General features: G+C 43.0%; 1 protein-coding gene across 2 annotated transcripts in view; it reads right to left on the reverse strand.

Moving 5' to 3' along the window:
- The window catches only part of Efhc1 (EF-hand domain containing 1), a 35,518-nt gene extending 11,360 nt beyond the window's left edge, over positions 1-24,158 (reverse strand). Inside the window, exons 1-9 of one of the 2 annotated variants that reach the window (XM_028868074.2) lie at positions 23,937-24,155; positions 19,257-19,478; positions 14,510-14,797; positions 13,717-13,866; positions 11,419-11,611; positions 8,213-8,433; positions 4,929-5,069; positions 1,362-1,575; positions 586-763 (exon numbers count right to left, since the gene is read on the reverse strand). In XM_028868074.2, coding sequence (XP_028723907.1) covers positions 586-763; positions 1,362-1,575; positions 4,929-5,069; positions 8,213-8,433; positions 11,419-11,611; positions 13,717-13,866; positions 14,510-14,797; positions 19,257-19,478; positions 23,937-24,065 — 1,736 coding nt within the window. In that variant the 5' untranslated portion in view covers positions 24,066-24,155. Of the gene's footprint in view, positions 1-585; positions 764-1,361; positions 1,576-4,928; positions 5,070-8,212; positions 8,434-11,418; positions 11,612-13,716; positions 13,867-14,509; positions 14,798-19,256; positions 19,479-23,936 lie in introns of both variants that reach the window. The other variant, XM_037199805.1, reaches the window with a different exon arrangement.
- Between the last annotated feature and the right edge of the window lie 1,407 nt (positions 24,159-25,565).

Consider the following 25,565-nt stretch of genomic DNA (forward strand, 5'->3'; position numbering starts at 1 on the left):
CAGGCATTCATTCAATAATTATTTGCTGCAGGGGGGAAAACTGGAAAATTTCTAAGACGGTAGTTATTATTTTGAGCCTAAGAAACCATCTACATTTGCCTGACAACTTCAACCTGGTAAAGAAAAACTGAAATCCTAAAACATCATTATGCATCTATTTTGACAAGAATTACTCTCTAGGATTCTGCAGGGATGACTCAGTGGGTCAGAATGCTTGCTGCGTGAGCATTCAGGTATGGGGCACTCAGGTCCCAGCACATGTGTAGAAACAAAACAAAAAACCCTGCGTGTGGCTGCACCCTCAACCCCAGTGCTGTGGGGAGCAGAGTCAAGAGGATCATCGGGCTGCTGGCTACCAGCCTAGATCCAGACTTAGTGAGAGGCTCTGCCCCAAAGAAATACGGCATAGCATGACCAAACAGGATACTTAACGTTCTCCTCTGCACACGAGTGAACAAGCATGTGTACCTATGTACCTATGCACACATGTGCACATATACCACATAAACACAACACACACAGGGTGGGATTGCTTTCTAAATCACTTGCATGTGCCAAATCCTTACCCTAGGAAGTCAAACATACCTTTCTGATCCTGGTGCAAGAGCATCCTGTGGGGGAGCATCCTGTGGGGGAGCATCCTGCTTTCGGATACGGTTCTGGATTGAGGCGAGGGCTTCTTGTGAATACTGGGAAGCGTTACTCTCCATGTACTTTAAAACGTACTCATCTGTATCAAGGATGATGAATCGATGACCGAACACTGAGGAGAGAGTAGTGTTACACTTAGTTCGGCTTTGCTTCTCTCATGCAGTCAGGAGCAAAATAATGTTAACCTGTTAGCAATAGATCCACAGTTAATCATTCAACTAGTGAAGTGTTTTGTTTTGTTGTGGTGGTTTTGTTTGTTTGTTTGTTTTGTTTGTTTTTGAGACAAGGTCTCTCTACAAAGTCCTGGCTGTCCTGGACCTCACAATGTACACCAGGCTGGCCTTGAACTCACAGAGATCCATCTGCCTCTGCCTCCCAAGTGCTGAGATTAAAGCTGTATGCTATCACATCTGGCCAGGCTAGTGAATTTTGAACAGCTTATATACATTAATATTCAGTGGTTTCCTCGGGTTCCTTGTGTTAACATCTAACAAATGGAGCCAATGTATACCACCATGTAGTATCAACAAACTTAGTTAATTTAGAGTGTAACTGATAAGCAAGGAGATTAAGAAATAGTCATATTAGCACCATCTCAGTCAGAACACAGCCCGATTGCTTCTGATAAGGCTCAAGAATGCATTAAGTCATAGCTGTGAAGAATCCATTTTCCAAGCCAACAGGAAACTCGGAGCCATGTTTAGACTTACCCTCAATCACGGCACCGATGAAGAAGTCACTTGGTCCATAGTAGACGGGGTTGTCAACTGAAGAGAATGGTTTAACAACTTTAGTCCTGCCCAGGAACTTGCCCCCGATGATACCGGAATTTCGAACAGGAGGCTCAAAGATACTGATCATATCAGTGGCAAGAAAATAAGAGAAGACAAAGCGACGGTTTTTGTCTTCTGGGATAGGGGACTCCTAGGAAGATGGAGAAAAGAGAATATCAAGGTTCATGATCTTTCCAGGAACCCCCAAATGATACCAAGCTGGATGCATATAAACCTGCCCCGTGTTGAGGGTCTGGGCTGGGACAGCCAGGCTTCACTCTGGGAAGGGAGGCCACCCCAACTCAACTCCCGTCAACTGCTGTCTTGTGGGAGTGTAGGCCAGTGCTGGCAGATCTTCTAGGTTTTCAGAAGAAAACTCTGGGTTTCTATTTAAGAACCCCGTGGCTTTAAAATGTTGACTTGAGGAGTCCAAAGACAGAAAAGAGGAAGAGCTGTAGCAATTCACAAGACAGATGCTAGGATGCAGAAGAGAATCCCAGGAGCAAAGCACTGGGAAAAAACCAGCCTGATCGCGGCTCCCCAGCCACACAACTCCCCAGCAGGGAGAGAAGTCTCACCCAAAAGGTAAGCCAGGGAACATGACAACTCCACAGCCTTCAAAAGGCTCAACTACACCCCCAGTTCAGAGGGCAGCGGCTGGGCACAATTTTGAGAATCTGTGGTTTTAAAACTGGGTTATCTGGAGGCCTGAGAACAGGCCACCACATACACAAGTATGGCGCCTGAGTCAGCCTGCCACAGACCCAGGGGGTAGAGACCGCTCCAAGGAGCAGCTGTGGAGAGCCGAGAGCCGAGAGCCGGAGGGCTGGATGTTGACAGACTAGGAAGTGAAGGTGCTGAGAAGCTCAGCGGAGGCAGAGAAGTGTTCAGGAAAAATAGCTCCACCCATCGATCGGCTTTGTAGCCTTGAGCTTCAGGTCAGGAAGTAGATCACCATCAACATCTATTACCTATGTGCTGTGACATTCACTACTGGAGAGTCTAAGAACTCTGACAGTCCAGTGAACTACATGTACATTCAAAGCTATGTCCCTCCCACGGAGTGATTGTATTGCTTTTCTATTGCTGTAGGAAAAAGAAAACAACAACAAAAACAAGGCAGCTATAGGAGAGTTTGTTTGGGGCTCACAGTTGCATCAGAGTCCATAATGGTGGAGCAGAGGTAGCAAGTGAGGGATGCTGGAGCAGCTGCTGAGGGATCACGTCTCTAATCACCAGCAGGAAGCAGAGAGAACTAACTGGAAATGGGGTGGCACCGGGCATTGTTTGTGAATCTCAAAGCTCCACCCCATCCCCCACCGCCGTGATACACCTCCTCCAGCAAAACCTCTTAAGCCTCCCCTAACAATACCAAAACCTGGGAACCAAGTATTCAAATGCTAATGGATTTCTGGATACATCGTATCCAAACCACCGCCGCGGTGGCCAATACTTGGGGTCTTGGAGTATGGACCAGGTCTTGTGCGGCTCCAGGGCTCCCTATGCAGTGAGCGCCCTCTCTACTCCTGAGGTACTCAGCACACACTCACAGTGACAATATTAGCTGCCCTGGGGTTATTTTTGTTTCCTTCTCCTTCAGGCCGCTCTACTAGAAACTCTCCAAGGAGGCAGAGCATAAGGTGCGCCGCCAGTCCCGCCTCCCTGGTTCCTAATCGCCGGGAGTATTTCCTCCACATTTCATCACTCTGTATGCTGTTTACAGTAGGGCTTGTAGATATATTTTATAAGATTATGAAAATTTCCTTTACTTTCCATTTCTTAAGAGATTTATTTTAAAATGTAATGGACTGATCTTAACAAGTGGTTTTTTTGGAACATATTTTTCAGTTTCATCCTGGAAATACAGTTCAAAACTTAAAACAGGGTGTTTTTGTGTTGGGGGGTTGTTTTTCTTTCTTTGTTGAAATTCTCAATCTTGCTCTTTATCTCCTTCAATATAATAAACAGATCTTTTTAAAGCTTGAGTTTAAAAAACTTCAAATTTTGAACTACATTTGTTTCTAAACTTCATGCTTTTAAATGACTTGCTGCACATTAAAGGCAGTGTCTAGAGAGATGACTCAGTAGTTCAGGACACTGGCTGCTCTCCCAGAGTCTGACCTGGGTTTAATTCCCAGCACCCACATGGTGGCTTACAACCTTCACAACCATCTGTAACTTGCAGGATCTGACACCCTCTACTGGCCTCTTGGGCACCAGGCACACATGTGGTGCATTTTGGGGGGTCCCCATAGGCCTTCTGGATGGCAGGGGAATGGTCCACGAAAAGACAAGAATGAATCTCTGTTCAGTCTGACCTAAGTACCGGTGCTGAGCCAAAACTTCGAGTGTCTGATACCAGTTCATTTATTTCAGCCATACTTAAGCCCAGCACAATTTTGGAAGAAGTTTTCTGATAACAATTAACTCAGTCCCACGAGTACAGAAAATCTTAAGACATTTACACTGAAGTTCTTCACAGAGTACATATGGCTTCGTCTGTAAGATGGGTTCTGTTGACCCAGAAACAATGCTCAAGATAAGGGTCTGGGGAGAATGACTGAGGTCAACATAAGACCTGTGGGAGTCAGGATTGGGCCAGGCCCTAAGATAACGCGGAAGGCACTTAGGCTGTTGTAAAGTACAGATGCATCTCTCACAAGGATGAGGTTTATGGTCTAGAAGTAATGCCCAAGGTTTTAGGAATCAGACACCCTCTTCTGGCCTCTTGGGCACCAGGCACACATAGGCCTTCACATAAGGTTTTAGGGGAAAGGGTCTGGGATAAGTCAACAAATTCTTGAGGATATGGGTGGAGCCTGGCTCACCATACAGCACAGGATCACCAGGATGTAAATTACACCCATTTCCAGCATTCCAGGAGGAAGACAGGTTAAATATCTCCCCCACTTTGAAGGATGCCTGTGTATTTAACTTTCCTGGCTTCTCCAGTACTTAACTGTGTGCCCAAGGACTTTTTTGTCCTCAACAGCACAAGAACATACATGTAGGCAAAATACTCATACACATAAAATAATTTAAAAATTTCAAAAGACCTCTCTTAGTGTAGTATAAGTCAGCTTTTTATGCATAATATAAAATATATCCATATAGATTTCATAGCTAGTACTAAAAATCGGTAAGACATAGTTTCTGTTCTTCAGGAAATATACTCTGGAAGGGTCTGTCAATACACAAATGATTCGAATATGATATCGAAATTTACAATTGCTTAACAGAGGCAAAATGGATGCAATTTTGAGGTATAAAAGGGAGAGATTATGGATCTAGGAATGGAGAGTCAGGAATTGAGCTGGGTCTTGGTTCAGAAGCACCGTACTTAGTACTACCCAAAACTCCTGAAGGCTGGCTCCCATATCCAGTGTCTGCTGTTGTGAGCGCATGACCCTGGCACTGTAATGCTGTACCCTAGAGACAAAAGGAACAACTGTCCCACGTGCCGAGAGAGAAGAAAAAGATCTTAGTGTATAAACGTTGCCTCACCAGTGCAGCTAGATAGCGGAGCACCTTGTTGTCATTCACCAACATTTTAATGATGTCTTTCCTGGGAGCTTTGGGAATGAGAGCAAAACAGTTCTGAGCAGAATCTTCAATTAGCCCATAGCCATTATATGGAGGTAACTCCTGGAGAGAAACAAGAAGGAAGCAGTGAGGTTATTGGTGTTAACGTCGCACAAGAGATCACTGTGAGTGTTTTCTTCAAAGTCAGCTCAGAAACACTTATCCAAAAGCAACTTTTGAGGACTGCAAATTCATGGCTAGCCTGGTTATATAATTAGATCTTGTCTCAAAAATAAATGAATAAACATCCCATTCTTAACAAGTCACAAGACATATAAAAGAACCAGGCAATTGGTACATTAAAGGGGAAAAAAAAAGCAACAGAGATTTTCCCTGGGAAAGATCCCAGGGAGGGTATGCTTTAAAACAACTACCTTAAAAATGCTCCAGACAGTTGTTTAGCTTGAACTGTTTAGGGGGCCTCCAGGCAGTGGGATCGGGATCCGTCCCTGGTGCATGAGCCGGCTTTTTGGAGCCCAGTGCCTATGGTGGGACACTTTGCACAGCCTTGGTGCAGGGAGGAGGGGCTTCGACCTGCTGACTCCCCATGGGAGACCTTGCCCTGGAGGGGGCTGGAATGAAGGGTAGGTTGAGGGGAAAGACTGGGGAGTGGGAGGAGGGAGGACAGGGGAATCTGTGGTTGATATGTAAAATAAATAGAAAAATCTCTTAATAAAAAAAAAGAAAAAGATTAAAAAATGCTCCAAGAGGGCCAGCCCACAGGGTGGGGCTGGGGGCGAAGGGGCAGCACTTGCCAAAGAAGCCTCCCGACCTGAACTTGAACTCTAAATCCACAGTGGAAACAGAGAACCAACACCCAAAAGTTCTCCCCTGACCTCCACATATATACCATGGTGCACACACACACACATACACACACACACACACACACACACACATACACACACACATACACACACACACACACACACACACAATTTTTTTTAATGCTCAAAGAATTAGAGGGAGATATGAAAAATCTCAAGAAAATAAAGTATAAAAAAGTGAAATATAAATCAAGACACAGAAAACCTAAACTAAAACCAAAATTAAATTTAAAAAGGGTCATTGAGCTGGCCCAGTAAGTAAAAGTGCTCACTGACAACCTGAGTTCAATCCCCAGAACCCACAGCATACAAAGAGAGAAACATTCCCACCAAATTGTCCCCTTACCTCCATTTGTATGCTGTGTGAACATGCACAAAATAAATTATAAATGTCAATTAAAGAAATTATGGAGCTGAAAATTAAAATGAACTAAAATGAAAATCTCACTCTTAGGATTCAAAAACAGATTTGAGTAAACAGAAGAATTAATGACTCCAGAAGCCAGGTGTGGCTGTGCATGTCTGTCATCCCTTCGCCTGGAGGTACTGACAGGAAGGTCAGAAGTTCAAGGACAGCCTTGGCTACATAGCTAGTTCAAGGATGGCTTGGGCTATATGAGACTCTTGACGGGGCTTGGAGGGAAGGAAGAAAAGAAGGGAGGGAGGGAGGATGGGAGGAAGGGAGGGAGGAAGGAAGCAAGGGTGGATTCCTGAAGTTAGGCTAATGCAAACTATTCACTCTGAGGAATATAAAGACTGAAGAAAATCCCACGGATGCTCTGTGGGACCAACATAAGCATCACATCTCGTAAAAAGAGGAGAAGAAAAATGGGGGAGAGAGTGTGTCTGAAGAAAGTATAGTTTACATTTCTTCAACCAGCTGAAAGACATGAATAAACATATACAAAGAGCCTAAAGATGAGTTCAGAGACTCATGTTGTCAGACACACAATAACCAAATGTCCCAATGAGAAAGAGAATCTTGAAAGTGGGAGAGACTTGCCTAGTCACACACAATAGGATTATCAGCAGATCTCTCCCTAGTGACTTTGGAGACCACAGGCAGTGGGCCAATGCATCCAATGGGCCGATCGTAAAAGGAAATAAAGCACGACAATGGGGAAATCTATACATAGCAAAGCTGTCCTTCAGAAACGAGGGACAAATCAAGATATTTCTAAATGAACAAAATCTGGGAGAGCTAGTTACCACTGCATCTGCCTGGCAAGCAGTGTGCCAGGGAGTCCTTCCAAGTTAAGCAAAGGGGTAGGACACTAGACGCTATCTAAAGGGTTCCGTAATGGTGAATACACAGAGCTTAACTGAGAGACATTGCAAACTAATCTACAAATAAGTGTTCTTATAATTTTGGGTTGTGATACCATAATTTCTCTGTCATGTAATTTAGGAGAGCTAAAGGTATTGCTAGGTAATAGAGGACTTGTCTACCATGTGCAACATCCCAGCTTTGGTAGCTACCATTGAAAACAAGACAGAACAAAAGATAACCTTCATGATATGGGAGTCCAATTGACTTGAAGTGGGGAAACCACTTGGATCTACAAAATATGCTTTGGTTTAATACCACTGCACTAGGTACTTTAACGTCATTAAGATAGTATGCTGTGTGCATTTGAACATAATTTAACATGGAAAAAATTAAAACATTTTAAAAAGTAATATAGCTTTGCTGTAAGAATCAAAATTAGAGCCGCACAAGGACTATCAGAAGGAAGTTCTCTGGTCATCCCCTTGCTCTACCTTCCCATTCCCACAAAGAGAAACCAGTGCCCACAAATGCTATGGCAGCTGTTTCCAACAGCTGTTTCTCAGCCTTTATAAACAGAGGTTATGTACAGAAATGTAGATACTTATTCACTTAAAATACTCTATGGACATTTTCCATGTTAATATGCATGGACTTACTTTATCTTTTATGGGCCTTACAATTTTCTACTAGTATGGATAGATGTATTTTGTCAACCTCATTCTTCATCCTGCACAAAACATGTATTCCTTTATAGTCCTCAAGGTGTATTTTGTAGACCAAAGATAAACAATGTTCTAAAGAATTAAACAGCACTTCAGAAAGGTGATTCTACCTGTCTTTCCTCTCAACAGTCTACAAGAATTGCATTTTCAAAGAGACAAACACTAGGCACTAAAAATCTTTAAAACTGAGCAGACTATAAAACCTCATTATTGTTGCTCTGTATCTTTGATTATAACTAGACTGCGGGTGTTTTCGTACGGTGATGGGCTCTTTGTACTTCCTCTTTTGTGAGCCTCTATCATAGAGAACTCACTCTTTTTTTATTGAGTTCTTTCCTCCATTTTCCACATCGTTTTCTTAGTGCACTCGGACTTCTGTTCCATTACCTGTTTTACAGGAGGTGGCTCATGCTTGGTCACATCGATGCGTGGTAAATCGGGCATTCCAAACTTGTCTTTGTAGTACTGTCGGGTGAACTGATCACAGTCGTAAATGAAGAAAGTCCTCCCGAGGATGGTGAGGGACTTTCCCACGATGAAGTCCTTGGCAGTGTACCACTCCAGCACCTCTTGATCGGAGATTTCCAGCACACACTGAGGGAAGTTCTCTAATAGGAGATGGGGTTAGCGGGACAAAGGAAAGAACAGAAGAAGAAAGCTGAACGTAAGAGCTGGGTATCCTTGATGGCTGGCTCTGGTTCAGGGTTGAGTACCCACTGATTTGTCAAAGGAATATAAGGCTGTATATGTCAATCTTTGCAAAATACACAAATAGTATGACAGATATTTTTCATGAAATCTCTCTTCTACATTCAGCTAGCACTATCATCAAAAGCCTCCAAGATCCACAGAATTACTACTTGGTCATATGAGACATGTAAGAGAGTTAGCTCTGGAAGGGACCAAAGTCACTGGGTTCTAATTCGCCACCCAATTTCCCACACATCCAACAATTATTAGGTCTATCTGTATACAAAGTGCACTGCTAACTACTGAGGCTACATTCATCTGTTGGCCAAGTGTCTTTTTCAAAAAAATTTTGCATGTTTTTATTTATTTATTGGAGGGAGTGCGTACCATGGCAAACACGTAGAGGTCAGAAGATAACTCTGGGGAGTCAACTCGCTCCTTTTACCATGTATGCCTCCATCAGGGACTAGATTCTAGCTGTCAGGCCTAGTGACAAGCACCTTTACCTGCAGAGCCATCCTGTCAGTCCTGTATGCCTTGTTTTTAAAGATGTAACTATTCATTCAGGTTGATTTTCTATTCTTAATTGGGTCACATGTTGTTTGTCCATCTGTCTGTCTGTTTTTGCTATCGAGTATTTTCGCTTTAGTTCTGCAGGTATTTTGGATACTAATCCCCTGCAGAAGTCTAGTTTGCAGATATTCTTTCGCCATCCTATATGTTGTCTCCCCAAACTTTCTGTGTTTCCTTTGTAGCACAGAAGCTTTTTAACCCCATAATCCCATTGGTATAATTTGGTTTTGTTTCCTAGGCTTCTGGGATCTTGTAAAACAAATTCTTGCCCTTTCCTGTCTTAAACCATTGTCTCCTGTTTGTTTCAGGTCTTGCGCTCACATCATTACTCTCTTTTGAGTTAACTTTTGTAACTGGTAAAAGTGAGTAGCCATGCCTTGTTTCCCATCTTAGAGAAAAAAATGTAGCTCTTCCTCCTTCAGAATAATGCCAGGTTTATCATACATAATCCATATTGCATTGAAGCACATTCTGTCTAAATAGAATTTGCTCAGTGATTTTATTATGAAAAGCTATTGAATCTTATACAATGCATTTTCTGCAACTACTGAGATAGTCCTGTGGTTTTAATGAAGGACTTTATACTACTAATTCAGTCTTGGGGCTTGTTTTGGTCTGTTCATTAAAAAAAAAAATTCTTATGCTGATCCTGTCTTAGAAAACTTGCATTGTCTAGGAATCTGTCCATCTCTTCTAGGTTACCCAAGTTTTGGTGTATAGGAGCTCATAATGATCTCTAATGAGCTTTAAACAATATTTATTTTCTTTCTGATTACATGCATGTATGTGTGTCTGTGGAGAGCAGAGGTGTTGGGTCCTGGAACTGGAATTACAGTTGTGAGTCACTCTGCATAGGCACTGAGAACTTAGCCCAGGTCCTCTGCACAAGCAGTGTGCACCCTCAACTGCTGAGCCATCTATCTAGCCTGTAGTGAGCTTTATCCTGCTGTGGTATCTAGTGTAATTTCTCCCTTCTTATCGCTGATTTTGAGTCTTCTCTCTCTCCTTAGTCCAGCCACGAGACAGTCAACTTTCTTCGTCTTTTTGGAGAACAAACTATTTTAATGATCCTTTGTGTTTTTTCTTTTTATCCATTTCATTTAGTTTTGCTCTTCTCTCTCTCTCTCTCTCTCTCTCTCTCTCTCTCTCTCTCTCTCTCTCTCTCTCTCTCTCTCCTCTCTCAGTTAAGGGTTGGTTTGTTCCTGGTTTTCTATTTCTCTGGCATACCTTGATTGCTTATTTGAGATCAGCATGAACAGAGAGCATGCAAAAATGGTTGTCCATCTCCCCACATCTCTACCCAGGGTAAAGATAGGTCTAGACACTTCAGCCACACATCCTACCCTATGTCCAAGCTCAAAAGTTCTTTGCCTATACCTGGGCAGAATCATCACAGTGGAACCAGCCCCAGACTCCTAAATCACAAATATGCAGCTTTTTAAATGAATATCAACTATGGATACTAAGAGTGAATTTTACTTTATGCAAATGTTGTTATAGAATCTAATTTTAATCTCTGTTTTTACACTGCCTAATAATGCTTCTTAAGACCTAACCATTTGCTTTTTGTATAAATCTTGTTTACTGTTTCCAATTTCTATATGGAAATCAAGATATAAATCTGGGCAAGGTGGCACACATCTTTAATCCCAGTAAGATCCATGCCAGTCAAGGTTATCTAGTGAGACATTGCCTTAAAAAAAAAAAGTAGTTGACCCAAGACTCAAAGGCCGGAAGCATATGATGAAATACATTGTATAATCGGTGCTGCATAGGCATTAGGGTATCGGCCTGCAGTCCCAGTTAACCAGGAGGCTGAGGCAGGGGTGAAAGAACAAGGCCAGGCTGGGCTGCAGAGTGAGGTGAAGACCAGCTTTGGACATTTAGTGAGGCTCTGTCTCAAAATAAAAAATACAAAGAGGGCTGGGGCTATAGCGGAGTGGCAAAATGCTTTGCTGGCATGCACCAGACCCTGGGCTTAATCCCCAGTACCACGGAGACAAACAAGCAAGTCTGACACTAAATGGGTTCCATTGAGAAGCCTTGCTCTACCTGTCTTTAAATGAATCACCTGTTATATGTTTTGTTTTGTTTTGCTTTGCTTTGCTTTCATCTGTTAAGTCACTACTTCTAGAGTGTCCAGGAGGCATGCCTGGACCAAGAGGCAAATTAGACAGGAAAGTTGTAGAAAAAAAAAAAAAAAAAATTGTTCAAACCTAAGAAAGCTCTGACAGAGCCAAGTACAAAAGAGTGACCGCACTGACTACTAACTCCCTAGGACCCCCTCCCCCCCAAACCTGCCAAGTAACAGAGGCCACACTGAAACTTACTTGCATTCTCCACCAAAATCTTGGGCATGTGCTGGCGGTTCATGAGGAGTGGGAACGGGTCTCGTCCGTTGTTCCGTTCATGGACCTCTCGAATCTCCACTGTATCGTCCATGAGGTAGTAGTGAATGATGTAGTGCCGGCATTCCCCGAACAAGCTATCCGTGTCATCCCAGATGGCATAGAATCGAAGAACCTTTGAGGAGTCCAAAGTCATGACTTAAGTTTCTAAAACAGAGTCTTAACTTCACTATGACATGTGTCTATCAGACAGTGATGAATAGCAGCTGAAACACTTTCAGAGAGTAAATTTAAAAAAAAAAAATCAAAGATAGGAAAATATCCAAAATCATGTACTATGTATTAGCAGCCAAAAAGAATAGTACAAGGCTTCTAAGTTTGGGCCAAGACAGGAAAGCTAACTTTGGGCCCAAATATTATTAGTCTTGGATAGAGAAGCTGAATAAAAAAGAATAGTAGGGTTGCCTCTAAAGGTAATTTATGTGTAGTAACCAAGATATTTGGTAAACTGTGTATATAGAACTGGTGTGGAAAGAATTCTCAATAATGAGCCCATCTTTCTTTTGGTACCATAAAAACACATCCACTAGTAATAGGATGGACAGAATCTTCCTAATTTAAAGTCAGAACAGAAAGCCACTTGTAATCTCAGTACATGGGATGCAGAGGCAGGAAGAACACCAGTTCAAGCCCAGCCTAGGATATATAGCAAGTTTGAGGCCAGCCTGGGCTATTTAGTGAGACCTTGTCTCAAAACATACAACACAAAATAAAGTCTGGTGTGGTGCACACCCTTAATCCTAGAATTCTGGAGGCAGAATTCACAGAATTTTGGTGAAATTGAAGCACTCCCTCCCCCATTGAGAGCTCTGAGCCAGCCAAAGCTATATAGTGAGACCCTGTCTCAATAAAACAAGCCAAAAAATAAGTAAAAATAAAAATAAACAAAATCTCAATCCCAAGTCTATGCTAACACTGGGTAGAACTTTATGAAGAAAAAGAAGTCAAGCTTTCAGGAAATTAAGACAAAAATTTCCAAGTAATCTGTTATTTTTTCCCTTTATCAGTGAAGGAAGATTTAGATCTACTTCTCCACTGCAGCTCACAGGTGGAAATCTGGGAAGAGTCAGAAAACACTCAGAACATTCTGTTCCCTAACACTAATGCAGTATTCAGCAGAGATGCATTTGAGATGGGGTTCCTGGGAAATCAACGAGCATAACTATTTTAATTAACTACTTTATTTTATTTTAATAGCTATTTACTATCAGAACATGTAACAGCTGTAAAATTTCCCCCAAATTCATCTAAGCCTGCCTAGAGGATTCTGTGAGATTAACAGAATCTCACAGAATTGGGGGCTAGTGTGCCAGCTGGTTTTTATGTCAACTTTATACAAGCTAGAGTCATCAGAGAGGAGGGAGCCTCAGTTGAGAAAATGTCTCTAAAAGATCTGGACTTAGTCAAGCCAATAGGACATTTTCTTAATCAGTGATTGATTCTGGAGGACCCACCATGTTATGGATAGTGCCACTCTTAGGCTGGTGGTTCTGGGGTCTATAAGAAAACAGGCTAAGCAAGCCATGAGGAACAAGCCAATAAACAGCATCCATCCATGGCCTTTGCATCAGTTCCTGCCTCCAGGTTCCTGCCCTGTTTAGTACCTACCCTGACTTCCTTCCATGATGAACAGTGATGTGGAAGTGTAATCTAAACAAACCCCTTCCTCCCCAGGTTGCTTTGGTCATGGTGTTTATCACAGCAATAGCAACCCTGACTAAGACAGGAGAAAAGAAATGGGGTGGGGGGGTTGAAATAGAAAGAGAGAAGCAGATAGATGCATGTGGCTCAGGAATTACTTTACCATGTGAACATAGACAGGGATTCACAAGATAATGCCACAAGCTCCTTTATATCTCTAATAATAATGCTGAGGGCCTGCTAGACGGCCCATCAGGTAAAGGAACTTGCTACCAAGCCCAGCAACCTTGGTTTAATCCCCATGATCCACACAACAGAATGAGAAAACCAATGCCCAGAAACAGTCCTCTAACCTTCTCCAGTAGGCTATGGCACATACAACATACATTTACACATCCCCTAATTAATAAAATGTAGTAAAATTTTAAGATAGTAAAAAATAGAAATCTAGGTATTGACATACTTTTCGCCCTACAGGAAACCACTATATGCCAATGGTTAAATTATACCAAAACATCTTTCCAATAAACACACATCCACACTCAAACAGGAGTAAACATACTCTATTACGTTGCTTACTTGCTTGTCAAAGGTGAGAAATTGCTTCAGCTGGTCAAAGTCTGATGGGGTGACGAATTTACAAACAGGCTCTTTCCGGAGTTCAGTGTAAGGGTCAAGAGCCATCTTCTCTGGCGGATTTAATTCAATTCCTTGACTTTTCAGAAATTCCTAAAATTTCAGAATTAATGTCAACATCCTTCTGAACATTTTAAATGACATAAAATAATGTTCTGAAAATAAGTGTGATGGAAGGAACGACTTGTTGACAGATTGGGCATGTCTTAGAGAGGCTATCTCCAAGGACCCACCTCTACAGACAATAGCTGATAACTGCCCGAGGCATTCTTTATTATATATATGTTAAGCTAGTCGGAAGGCATTATGGTAAGATAACTAGGCATCTTAAATATGAACTTACATCAATCAAGTTAGGGGCCTAGCAGCAAAATTCTGGCATTGTTTGAAGACAAGCATCTGATTTCACAAAACATGTGTTTTACTTTTGCTATGGAGGCAAGTGCACCCAGGGCCAGGTTAATATGGAATAATGTTCCCCCACGATCTAATTCACTTAAAATAAGTATATAATTACTTTTTGAAAATCTAAGACAAAGTTGGCATTGGTTTCCTGATGTTTATACTCCATACAAAAGAAAGGTGCATAAGTGCACACTCACACGAATACTAACCTGCTTAGTAACTCCCACCCACAGTCACCAGTGTCCTCCCCATCCACTAGTGATGTGATGAAACGGACCCCACCAGCCAGAATGCTGCTGCGGCATCCCAGCCCACAAAGAACATACTATACCTGTGTGAACTGGTCACAGTCAACAACTCGAAAAGTCTTGCCATAAATTGTGATGTTGATTCCCCGATTGAGGTCTTTCCAATGGTAATGGTCTCCCACGTCGTTCTTGGCTAGCCGCTGGCGTTTGATTAGCTTGCCTTGTGGGATCCCAGAGTTCTCCACAACCGGCTCTACGACGGACATGCTGTCATCTTCTAGATAGTAGTAAATGTTCACTTGGCGGATTCGATAGTGCTCCTCGGTTGATATAGGGACATCTTCTTGGAAGTAGGCGCTAAACTTCAGCACCTGTAACGCACAAGAGAAGGGTTTTAATTATCATCCGAGAAACACAAACTACTGTCCTTAAAAGAGAACATTACAGGAAAAGTTGAACACCAACCCGCCGTAGACTCCTTGGGCAGCATCTGAAAAAGTACCCTCACTGTGTTCAGAAGCATGGGCATGATACATAGACCAAAGCTCAGTCCTCCGAGGAGTGTTCATTCAGTGTGAAGTCAGAATGGCTTATTGAGTATACGTTCAAAAATACATTAAAACATACGTATTGTGGGATTACTTTCCATTTCTGCTACTTTATTTTATTTAGTGTTTCTGTTCAGAGAGACGAGGCATTAGAATTATGTTCTAGGTAGTCAAAAGAGTTTACCCAAACCTCTACTTAAGTAAGGGAGAATGGAGGAAAATAAGATCCTTAAATCAAGACACGTATGTGTCTTAATCAATGAGAACATAAAAGTACAGGTTTTTAAAAAGTAGAAAATCAAGGTAAAAACCAAAAATAACCGGCTACTGCTTAATAAAACTAAGAATATAAAGGAGAGAAGTCCTTAAAATTCCAAAGAGAAAGATGAAAGGGACACGTTCAGTGATGTATTTGAAGAAAAAGAATAGAGGAAAAGAACAATTTTCAAGTAATAATTTGAATTAAATGCAAAAAAAAAAAATTCTAAAGGAGAACACCACTCTAGTAATGCAGAGGAAATAGGGTGATTTTGAACCACAGATTTATAAATATATGTAACATTAAAGCCAGAATTCATCAGCTGGTTCCATGTCACTACTTCTACAAAAGAAGAAACTTAGAATCCAGACTGGTGAAGTGGCTTTTCCTGGCCATCCATGAGCCGGAGCTGGGACCAAAACTCTACTGGGCCCTTGCGGTCTTCACACACTCCGTCACCTCCTAGATGATGGAGGCTATGGTGATTCAGAGGAGGAACCAGTATGGGAAAAGTGGTCCAGTAGTACTTCAAACTGACAAGTGTTAAATGGGAGGGATGAGAAAGTTTTAGATGAAGCTGAGAGGAAAAGGGCAGGATTCCATGCAATGGTGACAGAAGGCAGGGGAAGGGAACTCGGGAGTGATGGGCATAGCGTGGAGGCCTAGTGCCAGCCCTTCTGAAGAAGAGGTCTGCAATAAGAAGTGTGTGTCCACAATGCAACAGCAGCAGGAGCCTGACTGGACGGATGGTGGGTATGGGGGTGTGGGGCAGTGGAAACCAGATGAGGTACTGAGGAAAATACAGTGTTAGCGGCACAGCTGTAACCCTATAGAAAGGTAAATACAGGGAGAAGACGGCCTTCACAATGTGCATGGCAAGGTGAAATTTGAACATTTTAATTTACGTGATAGCACAAGCTGATGCTGTAGGATTAATTTAAGACACTGGGCTGAATTAGGGGAATGGAATTGGTATTAAAGAGTAGACAAGCCAGGCAATGGTGACGCACACCTTTAATCCCAGCACCCGGGAGGCAGAGCCAGGCGGATCTCTGTGAGTTCAAGGCCAGCCTGGGCTAGAGTGAGTTTCAGGACAGGCACCAAAGCTACACAGAGAAACCCTGTCTCAAACACCAAAAAAAAAAGAAAGAAAGGAAGAAAGAAAGAAAGAAAGAAAGAAAGAAAGAGAGAGAGAGAGAGAGAGAGAGAGAGAGAGAAAGAAAGAAAGAGAGAAAGAAAGAAAAGAAAAGAAGAAAAAAGAAAAGAAAAGAAAAAAGTTATTGTCAAAGGTTGTTAAATTTTGGGAGCTGGAGAGATGGCTCAGAGGTTAAGAGCACTGACTGCTCCTCCAGAGGTCCTGAGTTCAATTCCCAGCAACCACATAGTGGCTCACAATCATCTGTAATGAGATCTGGTGACCTCTTCTGGCTTGCAAGGACACATGCAGGCAGAACACTGTATATATAATAAATAAATAAATAAATCTTAAAAATAAAAGACTAGACAAGGATGACTTGAGCGTTTTGGCCCCGAGACAGGGTTCCGATCACGTTGGCAAGGGTGGACGAGATGTTGGCAGAGCACATCAGAGGGGAGAGGTGTGAAAAGATAAAATGAGCAGCTCCATTTTTGACATGCTTAGTCTGGACTGGGTATCGGGGAGGTAGCAATAGGCAGCGACACATGCATACGTGCAGGGGACACCTAAAGTTCATAAGGACACAAGGACACTTGTCAAAAGAGTGAGCGGAGAGATGAGGACCAAGACTGAAACTGGGGCCATAGCCATCTTCCTCAACCACCCGCTCTCTAACCTGGAACGATGGCATGTGTGTAACAACAGGACCTTGGACTCCGAATGGGAGCTGATACTTGGACTTGTGTTAGAAAGGCCATACAAGTAGGAATTTATAATTTATAATTTATAATTTGCTACTTTAAAAAAATACAAGAGATAGCAAATTCATTTAATTTTAGATTCACTTACTCTATGAATGTTTTATTTGTGTGTCTGCTGAGTCACCTGGCACTCGGGTTACAGATAGCTGTGAGCCACAATATGGGTCCTGGGAATCAAACCTAGGTCTTCTGCAAGAGCAACACGTGTTCTTAACTGCTGAGCCATCTCTCTAGCCCCTCCAGTTCTTAAGAATATACTTTTTAGCCCCTAGCATATGATCAGTGTAGACTAATCCTAGTCTCCTATCTTGGCACATCTACAAATGAACTGTTATTATAGGAAAGTTTCATAAAAATTTAGAAAGGCTAAATAATGCACACACCTTAGTTCTTGCTTTATAGTAATTTTATTACCTTCAGATTCTTATTTTAAACTTTATTTTATTTATTTATGTGTGTAAGTGTGTGTGTGTGTGTGTGTGTGTGTGTGTGTGTGTGCGCGCGCGCGCGCGCGCGCATGTGCAGGTACCTGTGGAGGACAGAAGAGGGCATCACGGTCCCTCTGGAACTGTAGGTGGTTTGGTTGTGAGCCACCATGTGAGTGCTGAATTGAACTCATATTCTCTGCAAGAGCAGCCAGTGCTCCTAACCACTGAACTCTCTCTCCAGCCCACTGACTGTCCATTTTAAAAACCATTTGCCTCTTCTCTTATTAAGAATAAAGAGTTCTAGGCCCCTATAAGGAAGCAACTGATAATAATGTTAACACAGAAAGTTCTTAACGGGTGGTTAGGATAACATCAGCTGTGCTAAGCAGGATGAGAGTGTGATAACATGTAGAAAGGAAGGGAAAATAATATTTAGATACTCTGCTTAAAAATATCTTTTCACTGAATTTTACAGTGGCCTTGGCTCCTAGTAGTGTGTTCAAACCTCCTGAGCTTGTAGAGATCATGTTGCTTATTTGAACTTTGAAAATGATAAAGGAAACAAAAGAGAAATACTTGGCTTGGCATCTCATTGAATGTGGGGAGAAAATGTCAAGAATGAATGCTCAGAATCCAAACTGAGAGAGCAGATCTAGTGGTTCTCGGGGCTGGGTAATGGTGGGAGTCAAAAAAAAAAAAAAATGTAGAAGCTAGGTGCAAAGAACAGCTCACCCACATGAGGATTTCCTACTCTCTGGAGCGGCCTGTGGCTAAGGTCTGGACTTCAGTGAGGTCAGAGCTGAAAAGAAATACTGACAGTTGTCTGCACTGAGGAGACAGTTGGAGTCACAAAAGTGGGCGAGATCTCCTAAGAAGGGACATTCAAGAATGAGCACAGAAACTTGCAAACACTTGCACCAAGGAGTCAGGGAAAACAGAAAAAGAGCCACCTGACAGACAGGAGTGGGAAACTATGAGAGTGAATAATCATATGTACAGGCAAAGCAGAGCCTGGGAAGGAAGGGAGGAGTCAGAGAGAGAGATGGAACAGGGCCGTGGACGCCTGTCCAAACTCAGAGAACAGGGAGGGTACCACTGTTGTCTTTGAGAAAGAGTCTGGGACTCAAGGACTGGATAACATTATCTTCTTAAAGGAGTCATAGGCAGAAGGGGTTTTGTTGTTTTGTAATAATATGAACTTTACTAGAGAAAAACAGTCACTAGTGTGTTTGAAATAGAAATAGCGCCAATGATGAAAGGGTGGATGAATGAATGAATGAAATCTTGTAAAAAAAAAAAAAAACCATAACCGACAAACAGATGGAGACGTTTTCCTGCTGTATTGACTCCATAGAGGCTTAGGACTCACTGTTGCAGGATAGGTAGGACACAGAGCAAACGCACATCGTGCAGCATGAATGCGGGATTTGGAATTCAGGCGACTTTTAACTGTATTTGGAAAATATTCTGGGGAAGTCTACAGGGAATTATTTTCTGTAATCTGCTTCCTGCCCAGAGAAGGCCTTTTCCAAGGCCCAGTTCCACTCGCTGTCTGTGACTAAGGGTTGAGGCATCTGAACAATTTTCTCTCAGAGTACTCAAGGAATTCTGTAGTTTACTGATAACGTTTCTGCAAGTGGTCAAGTCTTAGACATCTGAAGTCAAGGGGTACCCTGAAATCCCAGACGACAGATACCTTTTTGTCAAAGGCCACATGAGCAGGAACAAACTCCGCAGGAGGGGGCGGCCTGGGTGGCCCATAGGTTAAGACGGGTGCTTTGTTGGCCAACTCATCCAGCTCAGCCTGAGAGAGCTGGTTGTAGTGGAGCCGGTCTCCGCCTATGCCCACGGTCGGACGTCGGGTAACTGCATAGCCATTCCTGTAGCCGAGCGTCTGGCTTCTGTGGAATGCTGTTTTCTGTAGGAAAGATTTATGCCATTAATAACCTCAAACAAACCTTTAAAGTAAAACAACTAACTTCCTAAATTATCACAGCTCAAAACTTTTGCTTTAAAAATACATTTTAAAATTATGTGTAGGTGTGTAGATGTGTGCATGTGAGTGTAAATGCCCTCCGATTCCCTGGACCAAGATGGCTATGAGCCACCTGATGTCGGTGCTGAGAATTGAACCCGGGTCCTCTGTAAGAACAGTTCTTGCTCTTAAAGGCTGAGCAATCTCTCCAGCTCCAAATGTTTGCTTTTCAGCACCATAAAATGTACATCAAAACGTTTCACTGCATTAAAAGTTTTTTTTTTTAAAAAAAAAAAAACTTATTTATTTATTTTCTATCCCAGCCTCAGTTTCCCCTCCCTCTTTCCTCCCAGTCCCTCCCCCCCTAAAATGGCATTTAAACCGGAACACTTGGTCGGGAGAAAGGAAGGAAGTAGAAGCTACCCAAGGCAAAAAGAAAACAACCCTGCTCTGTGATGTCTGGCTTTTTTTTTTTTACCTCTACCACACCATTTCATCTATACTCTTTTTTATTTTTATCTTTATTTTTTCTGATCTTGTTTTCCTTCTTCTCTTGGTGGTCATGAACAATAGCCTTAGAGGATCTGGTTTTCTGAATTTTAATTTTACCTCCAGCAACAGCCCTCCTTACTATACTGACACATTCATATAAGTCTTTGGAAAGCGGCTTGCCAGCATATTTGGAAACATCCGGTAATCCTGCCCTTATGTACTGATTTTTAAAGATACATCCCAAAATTACGGGAAAGAGTGATCTGCTTGAAGCTGATCATAATGATGGCAAATATGTGTGTATATATGATGCTTAAATGTTGGAAATCATGTAAACAACAAACATAAAGAAAAAAGGAAATGATGGGAATTTCACTCACACGATTACGATGGAGGGATTAAAATGGTTTTAAATACTATGCATCAGCCTGGTGAAGTACTTACAATTTATTAAAACAAAAAAGAGCATCATGTAAAATTATAAGCATGCAAACTGGATTTGGTAAACATTTTGTATTCTGGATTTCTGGATTTTGTTCATTTTCTGCAATGAATATACATTTGCTTGTCATTGGAAATGTAAAAGATTAATTAATTTAAATAAAGGGACAGTGAAATTTAAGTTATATTAATTCAGTGGGTTTTGTGTTCTTTTTTTTTTTTTTGGTTTTTTGAGCCAGGGTTTCTCTGCGTAGCTTTGCGCCTTTCCTGGAGCTCACTTGGTAGCCCAGGCTGGCCTCGAACTCACAGAGATCCGCCTGGCTCTGCCTCCCGAGTGCTGGGATTAAAGGCGTGCGCCACCACCGCCCGACAAGGTTTTTGTGTTCTTTGTGGGGATATTTTTTAATTACATATGTAATATAGTTATGTACTATGCATCTATGATTTATAAATAATCATACATTTTATTTTTATTAAAAATAAAAAGATTTCTTCCAAGTCCAGCCTACTATCTTTCAAGGTCTGTACTACCATCAAAGGAAGAGCAGCACGGACTTCTGCTAAAAGGTTTATGGAACACAGACCTTTCTTTAAGGGTCCTGTGTTCTGGGTTCCAAGTCAGTTGGCAGGAGCTTCCCTGGATTCATAACACACTGACATAGAATAAGATGTACTGAGCTGGGCAATGTGCATGGCGTCAAGTTCCTCTTTGCAACCCCTAAAGACAGGCAATGTCACTAGAGGCTGAGGGTGTAGCTTGGTGACGGTGTGCTTAGCATGTTCAAAGACCGAGGCTCGATTCTCAGCACCAAAAGAGGGGAAGAGGGCTGAGAGGTGGCTTGGTAGGTAAGGACTACTTTCCACCAAGACTGACCACCTGAATATGACCCGTGGAACCCACATGGTTAAAGGAGAAAACTCCCAGACATTGTCTTATGACTTCTACACACGTTCTAGGGCAACTCCTCCCCCACAAATTATGAAATAAAACATCAATAACTTAAGTTCATTTTCTTTGTGGTTAGAAGATGTCTCTAGCATCAGTCAACTATATCATGGGGCACCCCAGGCAAGGCACCCCTCAGGCCTCCCACCCTTCTTATTTATTAGGGTTCACCTTCTGGCCACGTTTTCTCTGGAGTTACAACATGCCTGCACTGATGAGGACGCGGTGGCCACACTTTTTAAAATTTCAAGTACGGATAATTAGTCACTCAGTATACTTCATGTGAAGTATGTCCAAGGCAGTTCATCTTCCCATATAAATATTTAAAGTCTGGCATTTCTATCCACACCTCTGCAATCTCCCAAATCAACTCAACTCTGCCTTGTGGGTAACCCACACTCACCCACACCGAATGTGTAAGCTGATTCTGTACAGCATAGGAAAATGTCGACAACGTTTAAATGATATAAAATAAAAAAAGCTCATTGAAACAGAAAATCTATGGTGCTAGCCAAGCACAGTGGCTCACACTTTTAAGCCCAGCACTTGAGAAGCTGTGGCTGGAGGCCATTTCCAGTTTGAGGGCAGCTTAGGATACATAGTGAACTTCAGGCCAGCCGGGCTAAAAAGCAGAGAGACCATGTCTCAGACAAACAAACAACAGAGAAACACACTTAGGGAGTTTGTATCTTTAAAATAAATGGCCATGTTATATCTTAATGCAAGAGTAGAAAAGGGTCAGAATCCAAAGTCTCTCTACACTTGCAATTGAAATTGATGTCGCCTAGAAGACAAGTAGACTAAATAATTTTCCTTCAGAACTGTGAAATTTAAGGGTCTGAATGATTAAACTATACAAATCTAAACCACTACTGGCTCACCTATGTTCATCACCCTACTGAATCTCAATGTTAATTCTCCAGAACATGTGTGTGACTCTGTTAGAATTAGGACAAATGCTGAGTGCATTTAAGAGCTAGGGTTGAGGGTACTGCTCTGGCTTTGGTGACCTGACTGTAATCGTAGCACTCAGGAGCCCAGAGGATAAGTTCAAGTTCACCCCAAGCTATATAGTAAGTTTGAAGCCAACCTGGCCTACAAGAGACCCTGTCTCAAAATAAATGAATAAACAAATAGCTAAACTATGTCAAGAGGAAACCATGAACCCAGACTACCATTGCAGCTGGGCTTTGATCTGAGGTATTTTTATTGTGTTGGTGGTGGTGGCATGTTTTTTTTTTTTTTTCTGAGCATGTGTGTGTGTGGTGTGCACATGCCTGTTTGTATGTATGTGGGCATACATGGGATAGGCCGACGTTTACATGGGGAGGCTGTGCCAGATAAGGGCCAGTCTAGCTAACCAGTTAGCTTGGGTTCTCATGGGTTCTAGTGACCCAAACTCCACTGCTCACATGCGGGCAGCAAGTGCTTCATCCTCTGAGTCACCTTCCCAGCCTGGTTTACGCTTTCTTTTCATGCCGTTCTTGTTCTGTCTGATTTGGATTTGTTGTTTGGAGACAGGAACTGGCTATGTAGCCCAGGCTACACTCAAATTGACCATTCTTATGCCTTAGCTTCCCAAAAGCTGTGATCCAGGATGTGCACCACTACACTGGACTTGTTTTTATTTAATTTCATCTAGACAGTGAATAAAAACAGCCAGGGGTCGGGGAGGAGGAGTAAGATACAATCTGACATGCCTTTAACGGAGCATTGCTGGAGGTTGAGGTAGGTAGTTGTCAAGTTCAAGGCCAGTCTGGACTGCATACAAGATACAACAAACAACCCCATCCCCACCCCAACACACACAGTCTGAAAAGGAATCATATATATATATATATATATATATATATATATATATATATATATATATATACATACATACATACATACATACACACACACATAATATTAAGAATGTAAAACACAGGCTACGGAAAGAGAACACACCAAGTGGTCCATGCGGTGGAGGAAAGTGAGATGGGAGAAATACAAAGCAGAAAGGAGGAAGATCGGCACTCTTTAAAGAGAAACTACAAGGAAAACCAAGATGAGCTGGGGAGGGATTGAGTTCTAGAGAAGGCTGAAGCTGGAGAGAAAAGTGACCCGTAACTCAGAAGCTCAAGAGACTGGGGGAAAGACTCATTGAAAAGGAGTGCATAAAAAGGGTGAGTGTACACACAGGAAAGGGGGCTGAAAGGCAACGATCGTGAGGATTCAGAAGAGCTTGAGAATGAGGTTGCTAGGGAGAGGAGGTAGGAGAGGATGAAGGCAAAGAGGCGCTGAGTAGGGTAAGAATGCATCTGGGGAGAGGCGTGGGGACAGCCTGGGGTAATCGGGCCAGAAGGCAGGTAGGTGAGGCTGGAAAGTAAGAACAGGGTCGCAGTGGGGACCCAGAAGGTGTGTGGACTACCAAGAGGCCGAGCAAAGCCCGCAGAGGCTGCAGAGGAGGGCGGTGGAGTCTGAGCGATGGAGGAGAGCAGAGGCGCGCCGAGTGGAGAACCCTTCGGACCGGCCCTCACCGTGGAGTCCGTAAAGGACGAGCCCGGGAGAAAGGGCAGGCCGTGCACCGGGTTGGTCACCATCGCAGCCCTGCAGCCGCCGCCACGGTTGCCTTCTGCCGCTCGGGTTACCCTGGCAACAAACAGCATCCGCGGGCCTCTCCAGACTCCATGGTAACGCCAAACACTACGCGAGGGAGGGAAGAGGAGCGGGAGCGGGGAGTCGAGAGGAGGAGGGGGCCAGGTCTGCGCGTGCGCACAGGGCTCCGGAGGCTCCTGGCCACTGGACGTGGCTAATGGGTGTGTCAGAGGCGGCTCCGCCCCTTCCTTCCCCACCTCTTCCCTTCCTCCTCGACCCCACTCGGTGGCTCCCAGAGGATGCAGCCGAGGAGTTGTTTCTATGCAAGGTTGAAGAAGGTTGGTGTCCTCAGGCCTTGGCTTGCAGTGAGGTCGAGGGTTGGAAGACGTGCTTTTAGATGAGTTACAGAAGAGTTCCTCCACCGTTCCACGATGGTCCTTCCCAGAGCTCAGGAACTCTTTCCCAACTCTGGGAAAAGAGCTGCTGTCCTAGTTCACACACAACATAAATAGTTGCTCCCCAGTGAAAGCGCTAATGACTTCAAACTCATGCTTCTTGGGGCCGGGGCCGTGGATTAGATTATAACTGACTGCATTTCTATTGCTCAGACATGGTTTGGACACCCCACCACCACGCCCCACCCCGCACTTTCCCAATCCCTCCACGGCTTCCTGGTCCCCTCTCAGCTGTTTATTCCACCCTGGTTCCTGGAGGCTGTGTGCTGAGGTCTCAGAACTGTACTGAGTATCTGTTGACTACAGAGCAGGAGAGTACCCCTCTCAGTCCCTGCTTTATAGCTACAGAAGCAGTGGTATATCAGAGCCACAGAGAAAGAGCGCCCCTTCAAAGAGAGAAACTGAGTCACGAGAAAAGCAGTTAAGGGCAGTGAAATACTGCTGAGTCCAGCAGTCTCTGGACAACTTAATATTTTTCATTAAAAAAAAAAAGAAATGAGCCGGGCGGTGGTGACGCACGCCTTTAACCCCAGCACTCGGGAGGCAGAGCCAGGCGGATTTCTGTGAGTTCGAGGCCAGCCTGGGCTACCAAGTGAGCTCCAGGAAAGGCGCAAAGCTACGCAGAGAAACCCTGTCTTGAAAAACCAAGAAAAAAAAAAAAAGAAATGAAATGACCCCATTCATGAAACATCACCAGGAAAAGAAAGAAATCAAGAATCCAAGATGCCCAAGGGTTTGGATTCATTATGTCTCAAGTTTTCCCAGGAGTCTGATCTTCAAAACATGGTATTATGACCTATGAATTTAGAGACACGATAAGAATAGTAAGCCTGAGGGAGAAGACATAATTCAGCATCATGGGTCACTTGCTGCCACCAGTTCAAATGGCAGCTGTATTAGTCAGGCTTCTCTAGAAGAACAGAACTGATAGGATGAATCAGCACACACACACACAGAGAGAGAGAGAGAGAGAGAGAGAGAGAGAGAGAGAGAGAGAGAGAGAGAGAGAGAGAGAGAGAAAGAAAGATTTATTAGAGTAGCTTACAGGCTGTGGTCCAGCTAGTTTAGTAGATGTCTCAGTCGGTTCAGTACAATGCCAGAATCCCTTCTTTAAGT

This window comes from Peromyscus leucopus, chromosome 16_21 (genome assembly GCF_004664715.2).
Source record: "Peromyscus leucopus breed LL Stock chromosome 16_21, UCI_PerLeu_2.1, whole genome shotgun sequence".
In the NCBI taxonomy this organism is placed as follows: domain Eukaryota; kingdom Metazoa; phylum Chordata; class Mammalia; order Rodentia; family Cricetidae; genus Peromyscus; species Peromyscus leucopus.